Consider the following 22,614-nt stretch of genomic DNA (forward strand, 5'->3'; position numbering starts at 1 on the left):
GGTAGCCCGAAGGACCGCTTTCCCCATCTGAACTGCTTCCTGCCCTACCCGCCTCCCGTGGTTGCTCTGGGATACCCCAGGGGCATTTTGCTCTGGGAGGATCCTAAACACCGCCCAGTTCAGACAGCAGCATTAATATACTCTCACTGGCCTGCCCTGCCATGAGGTGTCTAGCACTGGGATTCTCACCCCATTCCTCCAGGTCCCATGGCCCCAGGAGAGAGGCTGTTCTGTAAATCACAAAGTTGTCAAAATCTCTCTTCTTCATCAGGTCCTCCCTCTCCCTTGCCATGATAGTCGTGGCTGTTCCTTCCCTTGCTTTTTCCTGTATTTTATCATTGAGGAATGGGATAATTTGCAGGGCCTCGGTACACAGGCACCTGAGGGTTTGTGGGTCTCAGCACATCAGATTGTTACAGTCATTGATGCACCTTCACGTCCAATCTCTGCTGTCGAGCAGCGTCGTCCTGTGGGGAAGGGCAATGGCAGAAGGAACAGAAAGAGCCTGCAGTGTTCTCACTCCTCCCAGCCGCACACCCCTTCCCGGTGAAGCCTTTCCAACGTGAAGCCTTCAGTAAACCATGCCAGGGCCTGAACTCTGCTAGGTGTGGGCCTACAGTAAGAAGCAAAGACAGATAAAATCCCTGCCTACCCACAAGGGGTGCAGTCCCACCAACTCCTCTTGGTTTTCTCCCAGACACTTCAAACAGGACCCTTTCTAAACTGGGACCTCTACTCCTAGCCCACATCTCCCCTCTCAGTAAATAGCACCACCATCCTTGCATTGCTTTAGTTCAAAGCCCTTGAGTCCGTGCCGCTTCCTCTTACATCCTTTCTGCTTCTTCCACATCTGGTCATGAGAAGGGTGGTGAATGCAGCAGACCCGCACCATGCGCCGGGTTCTCTTAGGCTTTTATGTAGGAAATCATTGAATGCAGCCCTATGGGAGAGGTATTATTTTTATCTTCATTGCACAGAAAAAAAAAAAAAAAAAAAAAACTGAATCGGGGGCTGGGCCCAGTGGCTGACACCTATAATTCCAGCACTTTGGGAGACTGAGGTGGATGGATCACCTAAGGTCAGGAGTTCAAGACCAGCCTGGCCAACATGGTGAAACCCTGTCTCTACTAAAAGTACGAATATTAGCCAGATGTGGTGGCACGTGCCTGTAATCCCAGCTACTCAGGAGGCTGAGGCAGGAGAATCACTTGAACCCTGGGAGGCTGAGTTTGCTGTGAGCCAAGATCACACCACTGCACTCCAGCCTGGGCGCCAGAGTGGGACTCCATCTCAAAAAAAAATAGAATCATATTGAAGTTTGGTAACTCGCCCAAAGTCACACAACAAGGCAGTGGCAGGCCAGGTTTGGAGCCCAGTTCTAGAAACCAGAAGTCCAAAATCAAGGTGTCAGCACAGCTGCTTCCTTCTTGAAACTCCAAAGGTGAATCCATTTTGTGGCTCCAGGCAACCCTTGGCCTTCCCTGGCTTGGAGGCACGTCACCTCCATCTCTGCCTCTGACTTCACATGGTCTGTTCTCTGTGTGTCCTCTTACCTTTTCTTCCCTTAGAAGAACACTTGTCATTGAATTTAGGGCCCACCCGAATCCAGGATGGTCTCATCTCCAGATCCTTAGCTTGATTATGTCTGCCAAGACCCTTTTGCCAAATAAGGTCTCATTTGCCGGTTCCAAGTGGACCTATCTTTTGAGGGCGAGGGCACCCACCATTCAACCCCCTGCAGCCTCGAAGCCTCCTTTGTGCTCTCAGCCACAACATTCCAACCCCAGGACCCTCCTCAGTGCTGCTGTCTTCCCTTTCCTTAACTTGCCTTGCCCTTCCTTGAGTTTTAATGTAAATGTCTTCTCAAGAGGTCTTTGTCCATGACACCCTGCTTAAAATGTGGTGCTGCTTAACTCTCCCTCAGCACCTCTTCCTTGCATTACAGGTGTTATAACAGCTGTTATTGTTGTTATGTATTTGCTCACTTGTTTTGACTGTGTTCTCCCCACTGGCCTTTGAGCTAAGCTCTGTGCAGGCCCAGAACAGGCCACACCTGTTTGGACACCATTGCTGCCTTCTGTGCCTACAGCAGAGTGGCCACTCCATAAAATGTGCTCACCGCCTTCCTGCCTGGACATGCACTTGCCCAGGAAAACCAATCTCTCTGCAATACCAGTGCCTCCAAAACACATCCCTAATATCATTTTTTCACTGAAACACAAAGGTGATCATAAACGATTAGGCCAAAAGTGGCAGACCACCAGGTAGGCCTCACTCCCTTGTATCATCTCCCCTCACTGAGGCCCAGATGCTATGAATGGCCACATGAGGCCCATCTGTCACCTGTTGTGCCTGCCCTTCTCCAGCAAGGCAACAGCTCACAGCCTGGGGTTCTCGGCACCACCTTGAGAACAAGCTTCAACACAGAACCCAGCCTTGTTTTTCCCCAGTAAGAGAAGTGATACCTTTTTGCTCTTAAAATATTGGTAGTCTGTTCAATCTTTCGCAGTGACAGTATAGCTCTGTTTTCTGTTGTAAATGAAAACAACATGCTCCTTTTTCCCATGTAGTTTTCTATGGAGTCTCTCACCTCCATGGATCCAGCCCAGGTGAATGGGACGAGGCGGGACAGGCCTTGGGTGGGTGGATTAGCAACCGTCTCGGGGGCTTCCCAAAGCAACGCAGGACGTGGGCATGTTTTTATGAAGTCCAGGCTGCAGCCTCCAGCGTGCTTCTGCAGGATGCCCTGATGTGGTGATTGTTACAAAGCACAGCTGACCAGGGAGGGCCTCAGAGCCAAGCTCTGATGAAAACAATGTCCTCTCCCCATCTCACTCCTTAAATCACCAGGCCTACTGCCTCGAGATTTCACAAGGATGTCCCAATCTCACTGCTATGTAGGTCTCAGGCTTGGAACGCTCCCACGACCCCCTCCTCACCCCCTTCACTTTATATTCCTGGCTCCACTCCCTGTCTTCTGCAGCTGGTTTATTCACTGTCCAAAAATACTGGCAAGAGAGTCCCCCCACACACAATTATTTTTTTTAGTCTTGGTCTTCACAGCTCTCGGAATTTTTATTTTTTGCTAGCTGATGTGGAGGCCTTAGGGACCATCCGTGTTTCCAAACCACCTTCCTAGGTCCGTCCTTTCCTGCCATAATTTATGTTGCTGTTGGTGGGAGTTACGTCAAAAGATTACAAGGTAGAAAATGCATCTCTAATTCACCTTCTGTTACCCCTGGACAGTTTGTGTGCAGGGAAGGGCTGGGGAGGGAGGGGAGAGAAAGGCTCAGATGCACTTGTGTGAAAAGCCAACTGCATCCCAGCAGGTGCAGCGCGGGCAGGCGAGTGGAGTACAGAGCTGGGACACAGCAGGGTCACCCTGAGATGCAGCCCATGTGCACCAGAAAGGGAGAGGAAGGCAGCTAGCCTGCTAAGACGGTGGGAGGACGGCTGGTGTAAAGTTATGTGCCTGTAATTGGTTTTTGCTTCCACAGTGAAACCCCATCTGTGTGCTTTCGATATGCCAGCGACCTGGCATTCATATGGATAATTTTTAAAAATTCAAGTATCTACACTGAAGCATAAGTTACATGTGTTACTTGGACACCTTTCAGAGGAGGCCTTAAAACTGGGATGTCTGCTGCCGTGAGGGTGCGTTAGCAGCTCGGCAGCCCTGCTGAAACCATAGGGCTTTGCCCTGCTCCCTTCTCAGAGCTCACAGAGCCAGGGGCTACCAGGGGAGAGGCCAGAACTACCAGCTTTCTACTGAGCACCCTGTGTCTCTGGATGGTGAAGCTGGTCCAAACTGCTGTTGTGACTTTATCTTCTGGTCTGTCTTCATTTAATACAGCAAACCTGAAAATAAAAAGTGGCATCTTTCTCTTCCAGCCTATCTCGATTCTACCTGTCCATCCACTCTCAAAGAAAGGGACAAATGTTCTGCCATGTGATCCTGTTGATCTCAGCAAACCTTCTCTGCTCTGTGCTTGTGTCTATCAAGGCACTGAGGACCACCTCAGCAGGAGATGGTCCTTGTTCTGCAGGCGCTTGGGAAAATTTGCGCTAGAGCTCTCCTCTCTCTCCACACTTTCAGTTTCTCACCAAAGCCTCTCTACCTTACTCTTTTGCTTATTTTTAAACAAACTTATGAAGGTAGAATATACAAAGAAACACAGCTCTGTGCACAGTATTACTCCTCACGGTTGAGCATGTGTGTTGGGGCGCACGTGCAGATATGTGTCGGTGCAGTAGGAGGGCAGTTGCTGGCCCCAGGGTGCGCATGTGTGACTACATAACAGCTGCCAGCTTTGCAGAATGGCTGTGCCATCTCCATTGCCGTGGCTGTGGTGGCTTTCTACTTGCCCCGTGTCTCCACTGATGCCAGTGTTGTCAGTAATTCTCTCTGGTTTTGGCCATTCTGATGCATGTGTAGCCGTAACTGGCTAGGGAATTGGTACTTTCATCATCAACAGTGAGGCTGAACATCCGTCTGTTTCCTTATTTCCATTTGAATATCCTTTTCCTGTGACGTACTCACGCAAGCCATTTGGTTTTGTATCTAAGCTTCTATTTCATTCATGTTTAGGAGTCCTAGAACAGGCCTGGCACAGTGGCTCATGCCTGTAATCCCAGCACTTTGGGATGCCAAGGTGGCTGGATCACCTGAGGCCAGGAGTTCATGACCAGCCTGGCCAATATGGCGAGACCCCATCTCTACTAAAAATACAAAAAAATTAGCTGGGCATGGTGGCACACACCTGTAATCTTAGCTACTCAGGAGGCTAAGGCACAAGAATCGCTTGAACCCAGGAGGTGGAGGTTGCAGTGAGCTGAGATCTTACCACTGCACTCCAGCCTAGATGACAGAGCAAGACTCTGTCAAAAAAAAAAAAAAAAAAAGTCCTAGAACAGAAAAACTAGAAACTGTTGATTGATAGTAAAAATTCAAATTTAAAAACTCATCACACCCCGATGACTGGTCAGTGAGTCAGGCTGTCCTTCAGGCCTCGTGGTGGCCAGTGGGCAGCCCCTCCCAGAGGCAGGGCGCCTGTTCCTGCTGGGTTCAGGAGCTCTTGCACGCTACATTTCTTCTCTCCACCTCTTGCTCGTCAGCCAAGTGGTTATGTCGCCTGTTGGAGCGTTGGTTTCCTCACCCAAAGAATGCAGTCAGGAGCACCTTCTGATTCTATGTGTGGATTTAATTAAGTAATGGTTAGAAGGTCCAGCAAAGTGGGAGCCCTCTGGGCATGTTGGCTGTTTTATGATCACTGTTTATATGAAAGTGCCTCTTTCCTTGAAGTTTCTTCCCGGTCCTCAGGGATCAGTCCTCATTTCAGGATGAGATTGCAACTTGCTGGCTTTCCCCTGGAGGCCTCATGGGACCTCAGAGCCTTGCAATGGAGCCCGGCAGGCCTGCGCCTTCCTGCCCTCGCAGGAGAGGCTGAGGGAAAGACCAGACCCACCTTCAGCTCCTAGGAAGGGATAACTCTATTATGAATTTCTTATATTAATTGTTCTTTATTTTAGCCATGCCAAGCTGGCTTTCTGTCATTTTAGTCTCCCTAGATGTGTTTTGTTTTTCTCCTTACTGTGTAGCTCAGAGCAACTTCCAGAGTGAATAAGAGCCCTGCCCTCTGCTCCTGAGACTGACTGTGTGAGAGTGGTTTCTCCATTAGCTTCTGGGGATTTGGTCCCCTGCTGCACTTGCTGGCCCCACACACTGTCTCCTGAAGCCCCCATGTCCACACAATCTAAGCTCCATCCACCCAGCCCAGTGTGGGGTCCTTGGGAAAGTTGGGGTCTCCTTTGAGTCCTCCCCCAGAACTTGTGTCAGGAAGCCATCTGTGGAAACTCTGCTAGCCATACCCTCTCCCACAAGGATTCTCCTTCTGTCTTCTCTATGCCACAGATGGAGGGTGCCCCTTTCTGTTGTCTCAGGACCAATGTACAGTTTACTCTTGAACAACATGGGTGTGAACTGTGCAGGTCCACTTATACATGGGTTTTATTCTGTCTCTGCTGCTCCTGAGACAGCAAGACCACCCCTCCTCTTCCTCAGCCTGCTTAATGTGAAGATGATAAGGATGAAGGCCTTTATGATGATCCACTTCCACTTACTGAGTAGGAAATATATTTTCTCTTCCTTATGATTTTCTTAACCTTTTCTCTAGCTGACTTTACTATAAGAGTATAGTATGAAATACATATAACCTACAAAACATGTTAATTTATGTGATCAGTAAGACTTCCAGTCAATAATAGTCTATTAATAGTTAAGCTTTTGGGGTGTTAAAAGTTGTGGATTTTCTACATGTGAAGGGTCAGCATTTTCTAACCCCCACATTGTTCAGAGGTCAGCTGCACATGCAGGAGGCCCTCACTAATGTAACTGTAGAGGCCTTGTGTTATAGAGACAGTCATAAAAATGAAGGACTGCATGCAGGGTCCTGCCACATAGCAATTGGGGATTATTTAGGTAGCAAATCATGCACCTAGTGGATTACTTCTCTCCTTTCTCATGTTGTTCAAAATAATGACTTAAATAAAACTGAAGAAAATCAATTCCTTTGGTCATATTTTTTAATCAGGGGAAGTTTAAGGAAATATTAGCTGTAACAGGTGGTTGGAGTAATGGGAACTTACTAAGAGGTAAAGAGAACTCTAAGGAATACAGGAAAACAAGATACAGGTAGCATCCAGTGTCTTTAGGTCTGAGGCAGAGCACCCAAGGAAGGAACAGATCTGTATGACAGGGACCCACACACAGCTACTGTGAAGGACAGACAGTAGCTGCTACCACAGTTTCATCCAGGGATGAAATTCCTTGGACCTTGTTAGAGAGAGTGTACCTGGGGTCCACTGAATGAGGGAGAGGCTTGTAGAGGTTCTGTACTGGTGGCACTCTCTGGGAAGTCACACTTAGGGTGTGAGGGAAAGGTTCCGAGGGAGGAAACTGCATCTCAAACCAGGATAGGAATCTATCCAAAAAGTTGGTGTGCTTGGAAGCTACCCATTGGAGTACAGGAGAATGCTGCCCACATGGAGGTGGAATGCATCACAGGCCACTAAAGAAGCATGCTGAGAGAAGCCACATACCAGGACCAGGGAGAAAAGCCTGTTCCTCCTCCGTTTAGGTTACATCTAGTGTCTTTTCGTTTGAACTTGAAGGACTCCCTTTAGCATTTATTGTAATGCAGGTCTAGTGGTAACACACTTTCTCCATTTTTTATTTATCTGGGAATGTCTTAATTTCCACCTTGATTTTTGAGGGACAGTTATATGGATATAGAATTCTTGGTTGACAGTTCTGTTCTTAGGCACTGTAAATATGTAAGCACACTTCTTTTTGGCCTTCAAGGTTTCTGGTGAGAAATTGGCTAATAATCTTGTTGAAGATCCCTTGTATGGGATGTGTCACTTTTCTCTTGGTGCTTTCAAGGTTCTCTCTTTGTCTTTTGGCAGTTTAATTATAATGTGTCTTAGTATGGGTCCTTGTATCCTACTTGGAATTTCTCAAGCTTCTTGGATTTGTAGAGTCACGTCTTTCTTCACATTTGGAAAGTTTCAGCCATTATTTCTTCAAATAATCTCTAACCCCTTTCTCTCTTTTTTTCTCCTGAGACTTGCATAGTGCATACATTGATCCACTTGATGGTGTCCCACAGATTATCTCTGCTTGCTTTTCTACATTTTTTTCTTTTTACTTCTCAGACTCAGCAATTTCAATTGTCCTATATTCAAGTTTGCTAATTCTTTCTTCTGCCTGCTAAAATCTGCCCTGAACTGGTGGATTTTTCATTTCAGTGCTTATACTTTCAATTCCAAAATTTATCTTTGTTTCCTTAATTTCCATATCTTTATTGATATTCCCATTTTGTTTACAGATTATCTTCCTGACTCTATCTGTGCCTTCATTAGGTTCCTGAGCATTTTTTTTTTTTTTTTTTTTTTTGAGACGGAGTCTCACTGTCGCCCAGGCTGGAGTGCAGTGGCCGGATCTCAGCTCACTGCAAGCTCCGCCTCCCAGGTTCACGCCATTCTCCTGCCTCAGCCTCCCGAGTAGCTGGGACTACAGGCACCCGCCACCATGCCCGGCTAGTTTTTTGTATTTAAGACAGTTGTTTTAAAGTATTTGTCTAGCAAGGCCAACATCTGGATTTCCTCAGGGACAGGTTCTGCCAATATATTTTGTTCTTTTGAATGAACCATACTTTCCTGTTTCTTTGTATGCCTTGTGATGTTTTCATTAAAAACTAGACATTCAAATCTTAGAATGTGGTAACTCTAGAAATAGGTTCTACCGCTTCTCCAGGGTGTTTTGTTTTGTTTTATGATTTAGTGGTATCCCTGGATCAGGAATCAACCTGAAGTGAAAGCTTAAGGTCTTATCAGGTCTTGTTTGAGCCTGTATCTGTTCCTTGCAATTTCTGGTGACTTTCTAAGTTCTCCTAGATGAAGTTGTTTTTAAATGTCTTTGTGCTTAAATTTCTGACTCCTAAAAGGAAAAAGGAGGGAAATCCCCTTGAAATCCCCTGGAAGCCACTTCACCTGGTGGAGGTTACAACCATGTAAGCCATCTTCTGCATCTGCACCTTAACAACTGAAAGTAGCAATCAGCAGTCAGAACACAGAAATCAGATATTTGGAAGATATGGTCCTTATTGCTCACCCTGACTCCGAAAAGTTGCACCAGGAGCACAGACATAGCTGCCTGCCTTGGGGTGAAGGATGGGCAGTAACTGTTACCATACTAAAGGCTGAAATTGAGCAAAATTAACTGAGATTGACCTGGCTTTCCCCTGGAAGCTGCAAGCTTTCAAGTAGACTGCAGAGTTTCACAATAGTTTCTTCAGATAGTTTTTGCCAGTATGATTATTGTGTGGATGGAGAAATGGATTCCTGGTGCTTCCTCCTCAGCTCTCTTTCCTGGCATCATTCCCTCTGTTGGTCATTTTAAGATAAGCTCTGATAATATAGTTCAACTCAGTTTACTACTTATTGAAGACCATCCTGTGCAATGCTCTCTGCTGAGAACACAGAACCCAGATATTTGGAAGATAAGATCCTTCCAAATAAGAGGAACAGGAGGAAGACAGCTCTCCATTTCATAAGGTTGGTGGTAAGCAGCATAGCAGAAACCCAAACAAGATTTGGAGATGCTCTAGGTAGGAAGGAAAAATAGGGTGGAGGTGACCTCAAAGATGGACAGAGGGTTAGGAGGTGGGAAGTGGGGATTATGGGGTCTGTGAGCTAGATAAGGGGCCACATAGAGACTGCCTGTTGGAGAAGTTGTCAGGGAGAAGCAGCAGCATAAGCAGATCTGGAGGGAGGTGTGCCAAGGCACGTGTCATATCCCATGGGCTCCACCTCCAGACCCACTTTCTTCTGGATCCAGTTCTCTTACCTCATATCACATCACATCCGCTCTCCACCTCCTCACTGTCAGGGGTAAAGGTAATTGTTGTATGTGGGTTAGGCAGATGTAAAACTGGAGAAATCAGCTACTGGAAAGGGAGGAAACGGAAGCATTAAAGGAAACTCAGTAACAACTTAGGAAGTTAATCACATGATGTTCACCAATCGCAGTCTATACTCAAGTGTGTAGGAAATGTAGCTTCCTTTATTATTCTGCAAACCCACTTAATTTGTATTTTTATACTCCCTTCCAGTCCATATTGTGTTCCTTATGACTTCAGTGTCTGCCCTGCTTTCTCTGAGTCTGCATCTAAGTTCCGTGAGGAGCATCTGTTCCCTGTGTTGTCTGGTTCCCTAGTTTCCTGGGGCTGCCATAACAAAGGACCCCCAACCAGGTGGCTTCAACAACTGAAAGTTGTTGTACGATCCTGGAGGCTGGAAGTCCAAATCAGGGTGTCGACAGGGTTGGTTTCTCCTGAGCAATGTGAGGGAGAATCTGTTCCAGGCCTCTCTCCCAGCTTCTGGTGGCTTGCTGGCAATCTTTGGAGTATAGAAGGATTATCCCAGTCTCTGCTTTCATCTTCTCATGGTGTTCTCCCTTTGTGTGTGTGTGTGTGTGTGTGTACCTCCAGATGTCCTCTTTTTATAAGGACACTTCATATTGGATTAGGGGCTCAACCTACTCTAGTATAGCCTCATTTTAACTAATTTTGTCTGTGTCCTGTTGGCCCTATTTCCAAATCTGGTTGCACTCTGAGGCACCAGAGGTTAGGACCTCTGCATAGAGTTTTGTGGGCCTAGTTCAGCCTGAAACGTTGTGCCATGCTGCATCTGCTGCTCTCTTGTTCCTTCTCTGGCGCCCGCTTGTGGGGACTCACTTATTGCCAGGGTGATGTTTTTCCTGCGGATACATGTAGCTCTTGGGGGCCAGCCCCTTTCTGCTCCTTCCACACTGTGCTTCGTGGCACAGCGTTTGATTCATTCTGTCTGCCAGTGGTACCTGGGCCAGGGTTCCTGGGGAGGCTGCTGAGGCCCCTTCTGCCTAAACACACCAAGCAATCATTTCTCTGAAACTGATGCCTCCCTTGCTTTCTAGACAGGAAGCAGAACACAAGGCCTCTCTTTTCTCAGATTCCATAAACCTTCTAGAGGTTTAGCTATTGCCTAACTTGAAGACCAGCAGAGCTCAGGGCCCCACTATGGGGCCACCAGTAGGTTTAATCTCTCTAGATCTCTTCTTCTCCTGGGGAAGGGAACTGTTTTCTGGTGTGTATGAGGTAGACAGAAGTATGAAAGGGGCCTTTCTCATCAGGATATTTTCTCCAAGACATCTGTGTAAACCAGGAGCTGGCAAACTTAAGGCCCATGGGCCACATCTGGCTTACCACCAGGTGTTTGATAAAGTTTTATTGGGACACAGCCATGCCTGTTCTTTTACATGTTATCTCTAGCTGCTTTTGTGCTACAGTGGCAGTTGAGTGATTGGAGACTGTATGGCCCACAAAACCAAAAATATTCACTATCTGGCCCTTCACAGAAACAGCTTTTCAACCCCTGGTTGAAGACCTTTGTGACACAAAAGCCCAAAGGTTTCTGCCCTCTTCTGCTGTTATATCTCTCCCCTAAAGCAACAATCGCAGGGTGGCCTTGCTCTCTGAACATGAAAAATGACAAAGGAAGAAAAAGAATTACACAACATGAAATGAATAATGTGTCGAGATGACATTTGGCCAACAGGTGTGTGTGATTTGTGGAAATTCATTGAGCAGAACAGTTTGGATGTGTGCCCTTTTCTTTCTTTCGTAGGCTGAATTTCAATAAAAAGTGTTGGGAATGGGAGTGGATAAGAAATCTTATTCCATCATGATGACCTTGGCATCATGGAAATGAATGGAACCAGTGAGGTTGCCCAGGCCTGAGTCCTCCAAGGACACCCTGGGGCCTTGCAGAAGCACAGGGCAGAGCCATGCTTTGGCCAGCCAGGCCCTCACACGTGTAGACTTGGCCAGTGAACACAGCCTGGGTCTCCAGAATGGCTTAAAACCCCAGCCTTGGCACAGAGCATCTAGGACCCAAGACCACAGCATTGACCATGTGTGGTCTCACACCTGCCTAGGTAAAGGTAGCCCAGCCCGGATCTAACTGGTCTCCACTCAAAGCCCATGAGCAGGTGAACTCATTGTTCTTATTCTTTTCATTATAAAGTAAACGAGCTATGTATTTACTCATCCTGAAACTTAACCTCCAGAGTATACCTGAGGACCATTTACAGGTCTTCATGTCAGAGAAGACCCCTGCAGAACACACACACACACACACACAAACACACACACACTCCAAAAATGTCCTTTGGGTTTTCAGTGTTACCCATGGCCAAATTTTAAGTTCAGATCAGATAAAGGACACAATGGGTAGATCTTGCTGAACTGATACTCACTGCCTTCTCTTTCCATATGACCTTGATTTGCAGTTCTCAGCTGCACCTTTCAGAGGATTCACTTAAACATGCCGGCAATGTGGGTCTGGGATTGTGGGCATTTGGTCTGTAACAGCAGAGAGGGGGTGGCTTTGGAAACCTTGCCCTGCCCTCCCCCTCTCCTGGCGAGAGAGACAGAAACACCGCTCTCCTGCTCTTTAGTTGCACCATCTGGTTAATGCAGACCTTCGTCTTCCCTCTAGCCCTGGGCCTGGAGGCACACACTGCCTGGGTGCCAGTGTGGAACACGCGGTCTGCGAGAACCTGCCCTGCCCCAAGGGTCTGCCCAGCTTCCGGGACCAGCAGTGCCAGGCGCACGACCGGCTGAGCACCAAGAAGAAAGGCCTGCTGACAGCTGTGGTGGTTGATGGTAAAGGCATATGGCATGTCCTTGCATGGCAACCTCCTATCCTCCCCAAGGAATGTGCAAACCACGTAGGGAAGCCGGGGAGCATCCCTTTCCCAAACCAACCCAGCAAGATACTCCAGTCCTCTGCCCAAGTGAGCTGCAGCCCAACTTTGTAAGTTGTGGGGTTGACCTTGAATGACCCAACTCTCTGAGATGTTCCAACTGCAGCTGTTGAAGTAGGCAGCAGGCCAGGTGCATCCTGCAACCCCATTTGTAGCGAGGAGGCTGTGCTGGCATCCTGCCCCTGGCGCCATGTGTAGAGGGACCCAGGATAAGCTGAGGAGACCGAGGCTTTACAGGAGCATCCCAGTGTGTTGGTGTGGCTGCTGTCTGGGTTTACACTGTGGATACTTCCCTGTATTACTTCTCTTGGTTTATTTTGTATTGGCTCTTAATCCTTGGCTAGGATGTTGGGGGACATTTTGAGAATAGTTTACAACTTGGGAAAGATGATAATAAGCACAGGCCACATTTTCTTTCCAAGAGCTTTCTCCTGAATGAAGAGGCTCTGCCCCATTGGGCCACTGCCAGCATTTCCAGTAGCTGATGAAGTACTAGGTGGTGTGTCATGTATACATTTGTAATGTCTGCTTAATTAATGTCCTTAATAGATAAGGACACCCCAGGGCCCGCTTCAGGGTTGTTGTTTTTTTCTTTTTTCACCTAAAACTGTTCTTCTTTAGGAAACAAGACTTTGTGTTATAATGATGACATGTGAGCCCGTTTATCGGTATGTCATGTACAAGACACAAGTTAGCTCTACATACATTGTCTCATTTAATACGCAAAACAAGCTGTGCAGAAGATCAGAGGGAATGAGGTTACAGGACACCTCTAAGTGCCTGCGGCTGACAAGAGGCCAGGGCGGGAGCTGACCCCAGTTCCAGAGCAGCTGACTCACAGAAAATAGGCAGCTATCGTCTGGCTTCCAACACTTGAAGAAGACAGACAGCATGACTTCATGGGTGTGGAGTGAGGGAGCTTGAAGAAGAACTCAAGAAACTGGGTCTGATTTTTAGACAGCCTCAAAAATGTTTTGCAGAAGAATGACGTTCAGATGCCAGGTCTTTTTTTTCTTCCCTGTGATGGGAAGAGCCTTTGAAATCTGCATTCGGTGGTCTGCGATTACAAGTTCAAGTGTGCATAGCTGTGTGAAGGTAGGCCCAGGCATCTCTGGAATAGCAGCCTCAGATCTGCAGCTTTTAGTCTAACAGCCTGACCCATCCTCTTTGAGCTGACTCGTAAAGCAACATGTGATGCTCTAAACTGTAGCAGATGACACCAGCCCACTCAAATGAGGACTCATTTAAAAGTATTGGGGAGCCCCTGTCATTCTCCTTTTTTAAAAAGAACACCACCTTCGGGGACTGTGTAATGTAGCTGTGCCATCAGCTCACCAGCAGAATTCAAGAGAAACATGGCCTTTGCACTCTGAACTTTCCCTGCAGATGAGGGAGAGAGGAGACCTGCCCTCCTAAAAAAAACGAGTGTGACTAGAGCCATGCGCTTGCACGTGGACCTTTGCCTCTCTCTGCCTGGCCATGAATCGGATGCAGGAGGTGTCAGGAGGCAGCAGGAGATTTCCCGCTGTGTCAGGCACACCCAGACCCCTAATTGGAAGCGAGAGAGCTGCCATTTGGTTCCCATGAGAAGCAGCCTTGAATCCGAACCTTCAGCTTTCCCCAGCATGCCAGATAAAGATGCTTTTAGACCTCTTTATTGTCCGCTCCCACTTTGCAGGAGCAAGAAGAGGTCAGGTCTGGGACAGATTCGCGCTCTTCAAATTTCAGCTCAACTTTGTGCACCAAGTTGTTCTTTCCCTGGTTGCCTGCTTCAGTTTTCAATGCTCCTGTCTCATTTATTCAACACAGAAATCCCACTTAAATGTCTGTTTTTCCACAGTTTTCTCCAAGTCCAGATTAAACTTCTGTTTTCCTTCTGACCGCTTTTGGATGGCTGGACTCTTTGGTTGCCTTATCACCACAGTGGCTGGGACTTCAGTCTGCCCAGATCCTCCACCCAGGAAGCCTTGCGGTGTAGCTCTTTGGGGAGCTGCGTGGATTGGGAATGTGACCTTTCACCCACTTACTTTCTGTTTCTCTCTGCCTAAGTCATAAGTTATTGTTACTAGAGTGCTACCACCTTTGATCGGAAAAGAGCAGCCCTGTTGGATAAGGACAGCTAACAGGCACTAAGTATCTGGCGTTTGAAGGAGAGACCTCATGCTCGGAGCTTTGCACAGGTAGCTCGACACGTCCTCCTCTGGGTTAGAATCGCCTTGACTTCTTGCATCTGCAGTTTCATTTCTCTCTCGAATACAAACAGAAGCCAGCACTTTTAAAAGGAGCATTTCCTAAAGGGTAAAAGCAAAATAATAAAGGGCCAATTTAGAAGGCAGGAGGAGAATACGGATTATAAGTGTTCCTCTGAAAACCCCATGTATAAAAGGCACAGTTCTAGCTGAGCCATGATAGGAACGATTCCTGTGGTTGGGCTCCGGGCTCTTCTGAAGCCCATTATGACTGCCCTATTCATAGCAGTGCTATCGCTGCGGAATTCTTTGGCGAGTGACGCACAGTTCAAGAGAAGGGAAGCTATATTTTTTTCTTTTTTTTCTCTCCCTTTTTTAAAAAGAAAAAGGAATTCTTGCAGAGGTAGATTTTCCAAGCGAGGATTCAGGACCACAAATCCATCCCACCTCCAAAAGAAGACAAAGACCCTCCTTAGAAAATATTTGTAAGTGGAAAAGCCTTTAGACAGAAACCCATTGAGATGGCCCACTGCCAAACCCACCCTGTTTCTGCTTTTCCCGTGGAATCTCATTGAAGTGGAAATCTTCAAGAGTTCAGTCCTCCCTGCCCAGGCCAGCAGGCCGCGGGCCCACTGAAGTGTCGGAGAGCTTGGCAAAGGCTGCGTCTGGACGTGGCTGTGCGTTCCCAGCTCCTCCTGCCTGGCACAGCAGAACCCCCCAGGTCTGAGCCTCTGTGGGGATGAAGGGCGTGATGGTTAGGACTCTCTGACTCCAGCTCTGCCAAACCAGCTGGGGCTGCTTAATGAAAAGGAGGGAAGCTGTTGCAAAGCTGAAGATGTCAGGACCTTAGCTCAGTGGTCTCTGCAGCTTGTGTTTGGCAGTCGCACCCCCATGCACCCACTGCACTGGCTTTCTCAGAACTTGTCCACGTGCAAGCTGGCAGGGTAGCCCACGGCACCTCTTATGTAAATCCACATCCCATATCCAGATCCTTTTGGGCCACATACATTTCAGGTTGCAGAGCATTTTATGTGTTCAAAAGGTAAGAATGGTGCACCAACCAAATATTTGTATCACTGGTGGGCTCCAGGAAAGCACCCCATAGTCAGACACGTGGGTCTGTCCACCAGGTAACCTCATTAAGGGGGATACTAACACTACCAAGAGCTCACATCAGTCCAGGCTGGTTTTGCTGCCAGATTGTTTGCCACAAATGGAAGAGAACACTTACAGTTTTCAGAGCTTTTTGGATTTCTGAATTACATATAAAGGAGTGTAGCTTTCTTTGGGATCCATCAAGCATAAGCAGACATGACTTCTCTGCATCTGAATTTCAGTACTGAGTTCCCAAGAAAGAGACGAGGAATAGGCCAGCTATGGACAGGCGCTCACTGCTGGTCAAATCCACAGAGGCCTGTCTGCCGGGGACTGATGAGGGGGCCGGGGTGGGCAGCTTTGGGAACAGGAGTCTGAGTAGCCCCTTCAGCATGTGTCCCCCACAGAGGACCAGTGAGAACTTGGATGAGTGCTGTGATTAACTCAAAATAAAGCAATGTCTCCACCATACTAAGACCTTCTAACTGCTGGTCTAGAGAGAGAGAGAGAGCAGTGAGACTACTGAGAACCACGAGTGTCTTCTGCACTGCAGAGGAATGTTTCAAACCTCCAGGGGGCACATGTGACCATGTGGCTCCCAAGCTTCTGAGCCCATCTTCCCTGCCCTGCCTGTGACCTCCTCCAGCCAAGCGGAAGTTCTAATGCCAGGCAGGCCAGTAGGAAGCCAGACTGGCTCCAGGCTTTGCAGCATCAGTCAGAATTCCATCTCAGCACACACCAGCCATGCAGATGGCACGTTCCAAGCTTCCTTCCTTCAAGTGTGTGGTTGTATAACTTTTAAGAAAATGTGATCTCCTTCTGTACTACTGGGAATGTAAGAGTGTTGATGCTGTGCCCAAAGCTGAATCTCACCACCTCATGTTATTTATTGGGGCCTTGTTCCTGGAGATTAATCTCCCACCTAAGGCAGCCTGGAGGGAAATAGAGAATTTTGAGGAATTCTGAGCCTCCTCCTCACATTTTAAAAACCTTATCCTTTGGGAGATCATGCCACATAGTTTGCTAGAGGTGTGGGTACCCTGAATTCCAAGCAGAGCCCTCAAAGAGAAGATGGACAAATGGAGAGTTCTGACTGAGCAGGGAAAGGAAGCCCCACCTCTAGACTCTGTTCTGGAGCCCGAGTGTCCCCGGCTGTCCAAGCTGTGGAGGGCAGTGTCTGCATGTGAGAGAGTTGAATGCAGGTGGAGCTGAGCGTTCCTTCCTGCGAGGCTCATGGCCAGCATCCCTTCAGCTGAGGTTGGCCTTCCTGCTTTGCAGAGTCCACATTTCTCTGTTTACCCTAAAGAGTCCAGATAAACAGCCTTCGTCCTTTTCAAGTCTGGCCTTTCTAACTTGCCTGAAAAACAGCCTCTGCTTTTCTACCCAAGTCCCACTTCCACTTCTGCTCAAATCAGAGGATACACTCAAGCCAGAAACATGCATGAAACTGATGATTTGTTTTTAGCAATGCTACTTTGCTCTTGATAATTTTGGCCTTAGGAGTTCTCAGTTTAGAGAGGAAATTGCGATGATGGAAAAAGAACCAGGCTGGAGCCAAGATGCTGGGGCGTGGCCCACCAACTGCAGACAGTCGAGCACTTTCTGTGAGCCCTGTGTGCATGTCTGTATAATGGAACGATGACAGCACCCACCTGAAATGAATAGATAGTACTTAGCATGCTGCCTGGAACACAGTGATAGTAAATATCATTTATGATTTCATCATCCTTACTACTGTTGAACAATTCACCTCAAAGCTCAATTACTCCCAATACTGAGTCTGCATTTCAGTCTGAAGGTAATTAAAATCCAGTTCAGCCAAGGGACCCTTGCTTTCAGTGAAACGGTAGAGGCAGCCCAGTATGTGGAGTAGACCCCACGCTGGGGGCTGTGCTCCTCTATGTCTCCCACCAGCTCCCCAAGATGCTTGGGGAACCTCAGGGCCCCAGAGGGTACCTCAGTGACCCTGTCAAGCAAGCTCCCTCAAGCTAATCTCAGTGTACATCTCCATCTTCCAGAGTTCTCCTTCCAGCAGCCACCTCCTGAGGTCCTTCCCTGCAAATGGAAGGACAGCTGCCCCTAGCCTGCCAGCACAGGAAATGAGTCATTCCTTCCAGGCTGCACCCAGCCCTCCGACAGCTCCCATCAGACCTGTCACATGTGGCTTCATCCTGGATTTGCTACGCACTTGTCCATGAGCCCACTGGGGCCTTCAGAAGCAAACATCACGTGTCTGTCTTTCCCTAGAAATGCCCCCAGCATGCCTTGTATGAGGGAGGGGCTCAGTCCCTGCTTGGTGAATGGATATATGGTGAGGCATCATTACTCTGCTGACCTGGGAAGCTTAAGATCTCCAGTCTACTCTCGAGCAGATGTTTTCCCCCACAGCTAACTGGAAGAACTGAGTGAAGCATTTCCACCACACTCCTGGAGCTTCTTTCCAGTGCTGTAAGACAAGATTTCCTACGGAGCCTGCTGAGCAGCAGAGCTTCGTGGGACAGAAGGCCTGGAAAGCGACCGAACACAGGGGTGGTTTAGTCCTCCAATCACGAGACAGCACATTTGCCCTGATGAGAACTCTGCAGGTGGGATGCCAAGGTCCTCTGAGGCCAGGTCGGCTCAGAAGCCTCTCTCTGTCCCCTTGCTAGCCCCAGGCCACCAAAAGGACCCACTGAGGAGGCCTGGTGGAGAAGACAAAAAGCAGCAAGGAGGATGAAGAAGGTCTTTGACTCTCCCCCTGTGCAAAGTAACCACATAGATAGCATTAGGGTAAGGTGACTGAGAAAAAGAGAGAGAGGGGAGAAAATGCATTCCTCTTGCTCAGTTACTTACAGAAGAACAAAATATATTAAACCTATTTGTTCAAAAATATATACTGAGTCTTACCGGGCACAGTGGCTCATGCCTGTAATACCAGCACTTTGGGAGGCGGAGGTGGGCGAATCACAAGGTCAGGAGATCGAGACCATCCTGGCTAACACATTGAAACCCCGTCTCTACTAAAAATACAAGAATTAGCTGGGCAAGGTGGCGGGCACCTGTAGTCCCAGCTACTCGGGAGGCTGAGGCAAGAGAATGGCGCGAACCCGGGAGGCGGAGCTTGCAGTGAGCTGAGATTGCGCCACTGCACTCCAGCCTGGGCAGCAGAGCAAGACTCTGTCTCAAAAAACCAAATTCTATATGTGTATATATACACACACACACACACACACACACACACACATACATATATGTGTATATATGTATATGTATGTGTGTATATATGTATACATATACATATATACACATGCACACACTGAGTCTTTCTGTGAGCCAGGTCCTGGGCCTAGTGTGGGGACAAAAAAATGAAAGCTTAAGTCCCCTGCCCTCTAAGAGCTCACAGACTCAGCATTACTTCAATCTGAAGATGATTAAAAGTCATCCCTCTCACACTCCTTTAGCAGTGGGACCTGCCTTATAATAAATCCCTTCATTTATGGGAGGTGCCCAAACAATTCTAGGACAACAGGCAGATGCTGGCGCTTTAATGGAGGTGCGTGCACAGTGCGTGTGGAGATGCTAGTCCCACCCCACGTCACAGCTGGCATGAGAGAAGAGCTGCAGGGTGGAAGCTTCCAGGGCAGTAGAAGGCAAGGTGCTGCGAGGGATTTCCAGGCAGAGAGAGCATCCTGGGCAAAGACTTGGGAGCTGGGCATGTTCTGGGAGGTCACATGTTTTTAGGAGCAGGGGAAACCCAGGTTTCCATCCTGGCTGAGTGCACATGCGGCTCATATAAGTTGTCCTAGCGGCCCACATGTCCCCTTTGTCCCCCTTACTCCCACTCACTTCCTTCTGGGATCTCCGTGCCCCATAGCACAGCTCTGCAACTGTCACCCAGCAGCTAGGGGAGCACTAAAGCTGTTACCAAAGCTACTGTCATGGAGACCCTTGGAGCCACTCCCCCAACTCAGAGCCATTTTCGTTCACCTTCCCCTCCCCCTCCCTTTGCACCCCTGCTATAAGAGTGGCTCCGCTCACCCTTGACGTGTATTCAATGTAGAGATTAGCACACAACTATTCCTTTGTTCAGCTGGATATATTTGATGCCTTAAGGGAAAGGAAATGCTGTATCGTTGCAAAGGATAGAGAGATGAGAAAAGGCAGCCCCACAGAGCTCAGACCTGCGCTGTCATTCCTGAGGCTGTGGGTCTTTTTCCACTTGCTGTTTAGAGGAGCTGGAGCCTGTACCTGAACTCATACACCTTTATTGACTTGTGCCGACCTCTCTTCCTCAGGGATTCCCACTGCCCACATGTACCTGCGCCCTGCATGGCCGACGCACACCTTCCCATGTCAACATCCCCCAACCTTTCCCTCCTCAGATAAGCCATGTGAACTCTACTGCTCACCCCTCGGGAAGGAGTCCCCACTGCTGGTGGCCGACAGGGTCCTGGATGGCACACCCTGCGGGCCCTACGAGACTGATCTCTGCGTGCACGGCAAATGCCAGGTGACGTACTTCTTCAGTCCTTGGTGGGGCTTTGGAGGGGAGACTCTCTCTCCCCAGACAGGGAGTGGGGTAGAACAGAGGTCTCAGGAGGCCTCGGGGAGTGGATTTTCTTAGGAAGGCACCCAGCGATGCCACCTCCTGCAGCCAGTGTTGCCTGGCGCACCACCCCTAGCTCAGTAATGACTGAGTGCTAGGCCAACAAGGAGTGGAGGTGGCTGAAAGAACAGGCGCAACATATTCTAAGACTGAAAATTGCTTTAGACATCATGACTAAGACGAAGGTAGGCAGGGTACTAAGATGCACCTAAAGGATGTCTGCACAGGCCAGGCTCTGTTTAGTGCAAAAGAGACGGCGGAACTGAGCCAATTCCTGTGCAGGTAACGCCAGGCAGATGCGCCCAGCTGTCGGGGAGCACCCATCTACTGGTATATAGTCCCAAAGGCATTGAGGGCTGGATGGCCATGACTGATAAAAATCATTTGAGAAAAGAAAGAGAGGCCGGGTGTGGTGGCTCACGCCTGTAATCCCATCACTTTGAGAGGCCGAGGCAGGAGGATCATAAGGCCAGGAGTTGCCTGGTCAACATGGTGAAACTCTGTCTCTACTAAAAATACAAAAATAAATTAGCTGGGCATGGTGGCGCACACTTGTAATCCCAGCTACTTGGGAAGCTGAGGCAGGAGAATTGCTTGAACCTGGGAGGCGGAGGTTGCAGTGAGCTGAGATTGTGCCACTGCCCTCCAGCCTGGGCAACAGAGCAAGACTCCATCTCATCAAAAAAAAAAAAGAAAAGGGAGGGAGGGAACACGAGAAGAAGGAAGGAAGCTTGCCCTTCACCTATATTAACCCTGCCCAAGCTGGGGGCCATCTGTAGCCCTTAACCTCCCCAGCTGGGGCTCCTGGCCTGGGGTAGCAGAGGTGACTCCGTGCTCCCATTTTGTCCCTCAGAATGAGCACCTCCTGAGGTGGTACAGCAGCTGGGATAGGGGGTGGGTGTCAAGAAGCTGTGTATTTTTCATGCCTAGAGGGGTGTGACACCTCACTTATGCCACAGGCACCATACTCCCTGATGACTTGGATCAATCTGGGCATGTTGTGAGAGAGCCCCAGCATCTTAGCTTGGGCGTCTGTAACGACGCACCATACACCAGGCAGCTTATGAACAACTGACATTTATTACTCACAGTTCTGGAAGCTGGGAAGTCCAAGATTGAGGCATTGAGGCACGGGCAGATTTGGGATCTGGTGAGGGGTTGCTTATCATAGACAGCGTTTCTTGCTGTGTCCTCGCATGGTGGAAGGGGCTGGGGAGCTCTCTTGTGAGTCTCTTTCATGAGGGCCCTGATCCTGTTCTTGAGGGTTCTGCCCTCGTGTCCCAGTCACCTCCCAAAATATCCCACCTCCTAACACCATCACCTTGAGGGGTGATGATTCAACATATGGATTTGAGGAGACACAAACATTCAGACCACAGCACCCAGGGAGCCCTCTGCCCTCACCACACACACCTGTTCCCGTCATCCTATGGCCATGTTCCCTCAACTGTGTCCTCCACTGGGGAGCCCACCAAGAGCTAGTGGCGATGGCAGCTCCTGATATCTGGAGCAGGCAGATCAGTGACAGGATCACCATACATTGCCCTCACGGAACTGTGGCTGAGCCAGATGCTGGCTTCCAGGCGTCAGGTCCACTTGCCCATGTGGATAGCAGATCCGCTTATGCTCTTTGCTTGCTCAGTGCCTAGCAGAGTGCATAGGCATCAATAGTTTAGTGTGTGTGACAAACAGAACAAGAAGGAAGCAAGGCATAAAGGCAGACACAGAGACAACTTCCAGGGTGATTGCTGCAGCAAACTGTTTCAACCCAAACAGATGTTTTTTTCCTGCTAAGGCCAAATCAGTCTGAAACTGGGATTTTTCAGGGAAAAGTTTGACAAGACCCAGACTCCTTTGGCACTGCCTGGCTGTGTTATCAAATACAGATAAGTGTGGGTGATAAGCGCCTGGTGCCCGAGAGTCTTGGCACAGCAGCCTCACAGGGAGGGAGGCAGTGATGAGTGGGTTGAGCTGGCCTCTCCTGGCTGCTTCCTTGTAACAAACAGTGTCCAAGGCCCTGCCCCTCAGGCGGTATGAACAAAGCCCTTATCGTTGTTACTGAAATGAGGCATTGCCGATGGTTCTTGGTGAACAACTAACCAGCCAAGTGCAGGGCTGGTGTCCTTCCTAAATTACACACTTGCACAGACCATCCTGCTCAATTACTTAACGTTCCTCCCAAGTTAGAGTTCTTGCACCCTTTAGAGCAGCACCAGCCAAGCCACCCCCAACCTCTGCCAGCATCTTCTGCAGCATTCTTGCCAATGGGGAGGCATTTCTAAGAATCCTGAAATTCTCTAGCCAGTGGGGTCTGTGTTACTGGCTGGACATAGTTTCTGCTCTGTGTGATCTGTGCCAATGGGGCCCATCCATGACTTTGG

General features: G+C 48.6%; 1 protein-coding gene across 2 annotated transcripts in view; it reads left to right on the plus strand.

Moving 5' to 3' along the window:
* Window positions 1–22,614, plus strand: part of ADAMTS17 (ADAM metallopeptidase with thrombospondin type 1 motif 17) — a 367,322-nt gene that overhangs the window by 210,902 nt on the left and 133,806 nt on the right. For both annotated transcript variants that reach the window (XM_033188835.1, XM_033188836.1), the window contains 2 exons: window positions 12,097–12,263; window positions 20,010–20,137. In XM_033188835.1, coding sequence (XP_033044726.1) covers window positions 12,097–12,263; window positions 20,010–20,137 — 295 coding nt within the window. The remainder of the gene's footprint in view (window positions 1–12,096; window positions 12,264–20,009; window positions 20,138–22,614) is intronic.

Source organism: Trachypithecus francoisi, unplaced genomic scaffold, assembly GCF_009764315.1.
Source record: "Trachypithecus francoisi isolate TF-2019V2 unplaced genomic scaffold, Tfra_2.0 Lachesis_group3, whole genome shotgun sequence".
Classification (NCBI taxonomy): Eukaryota; Metazoa; Chordata; class Mammalia; order Primates; family Cercopithecidae; genus Trachypithecus; species Trachypithecus francoisi.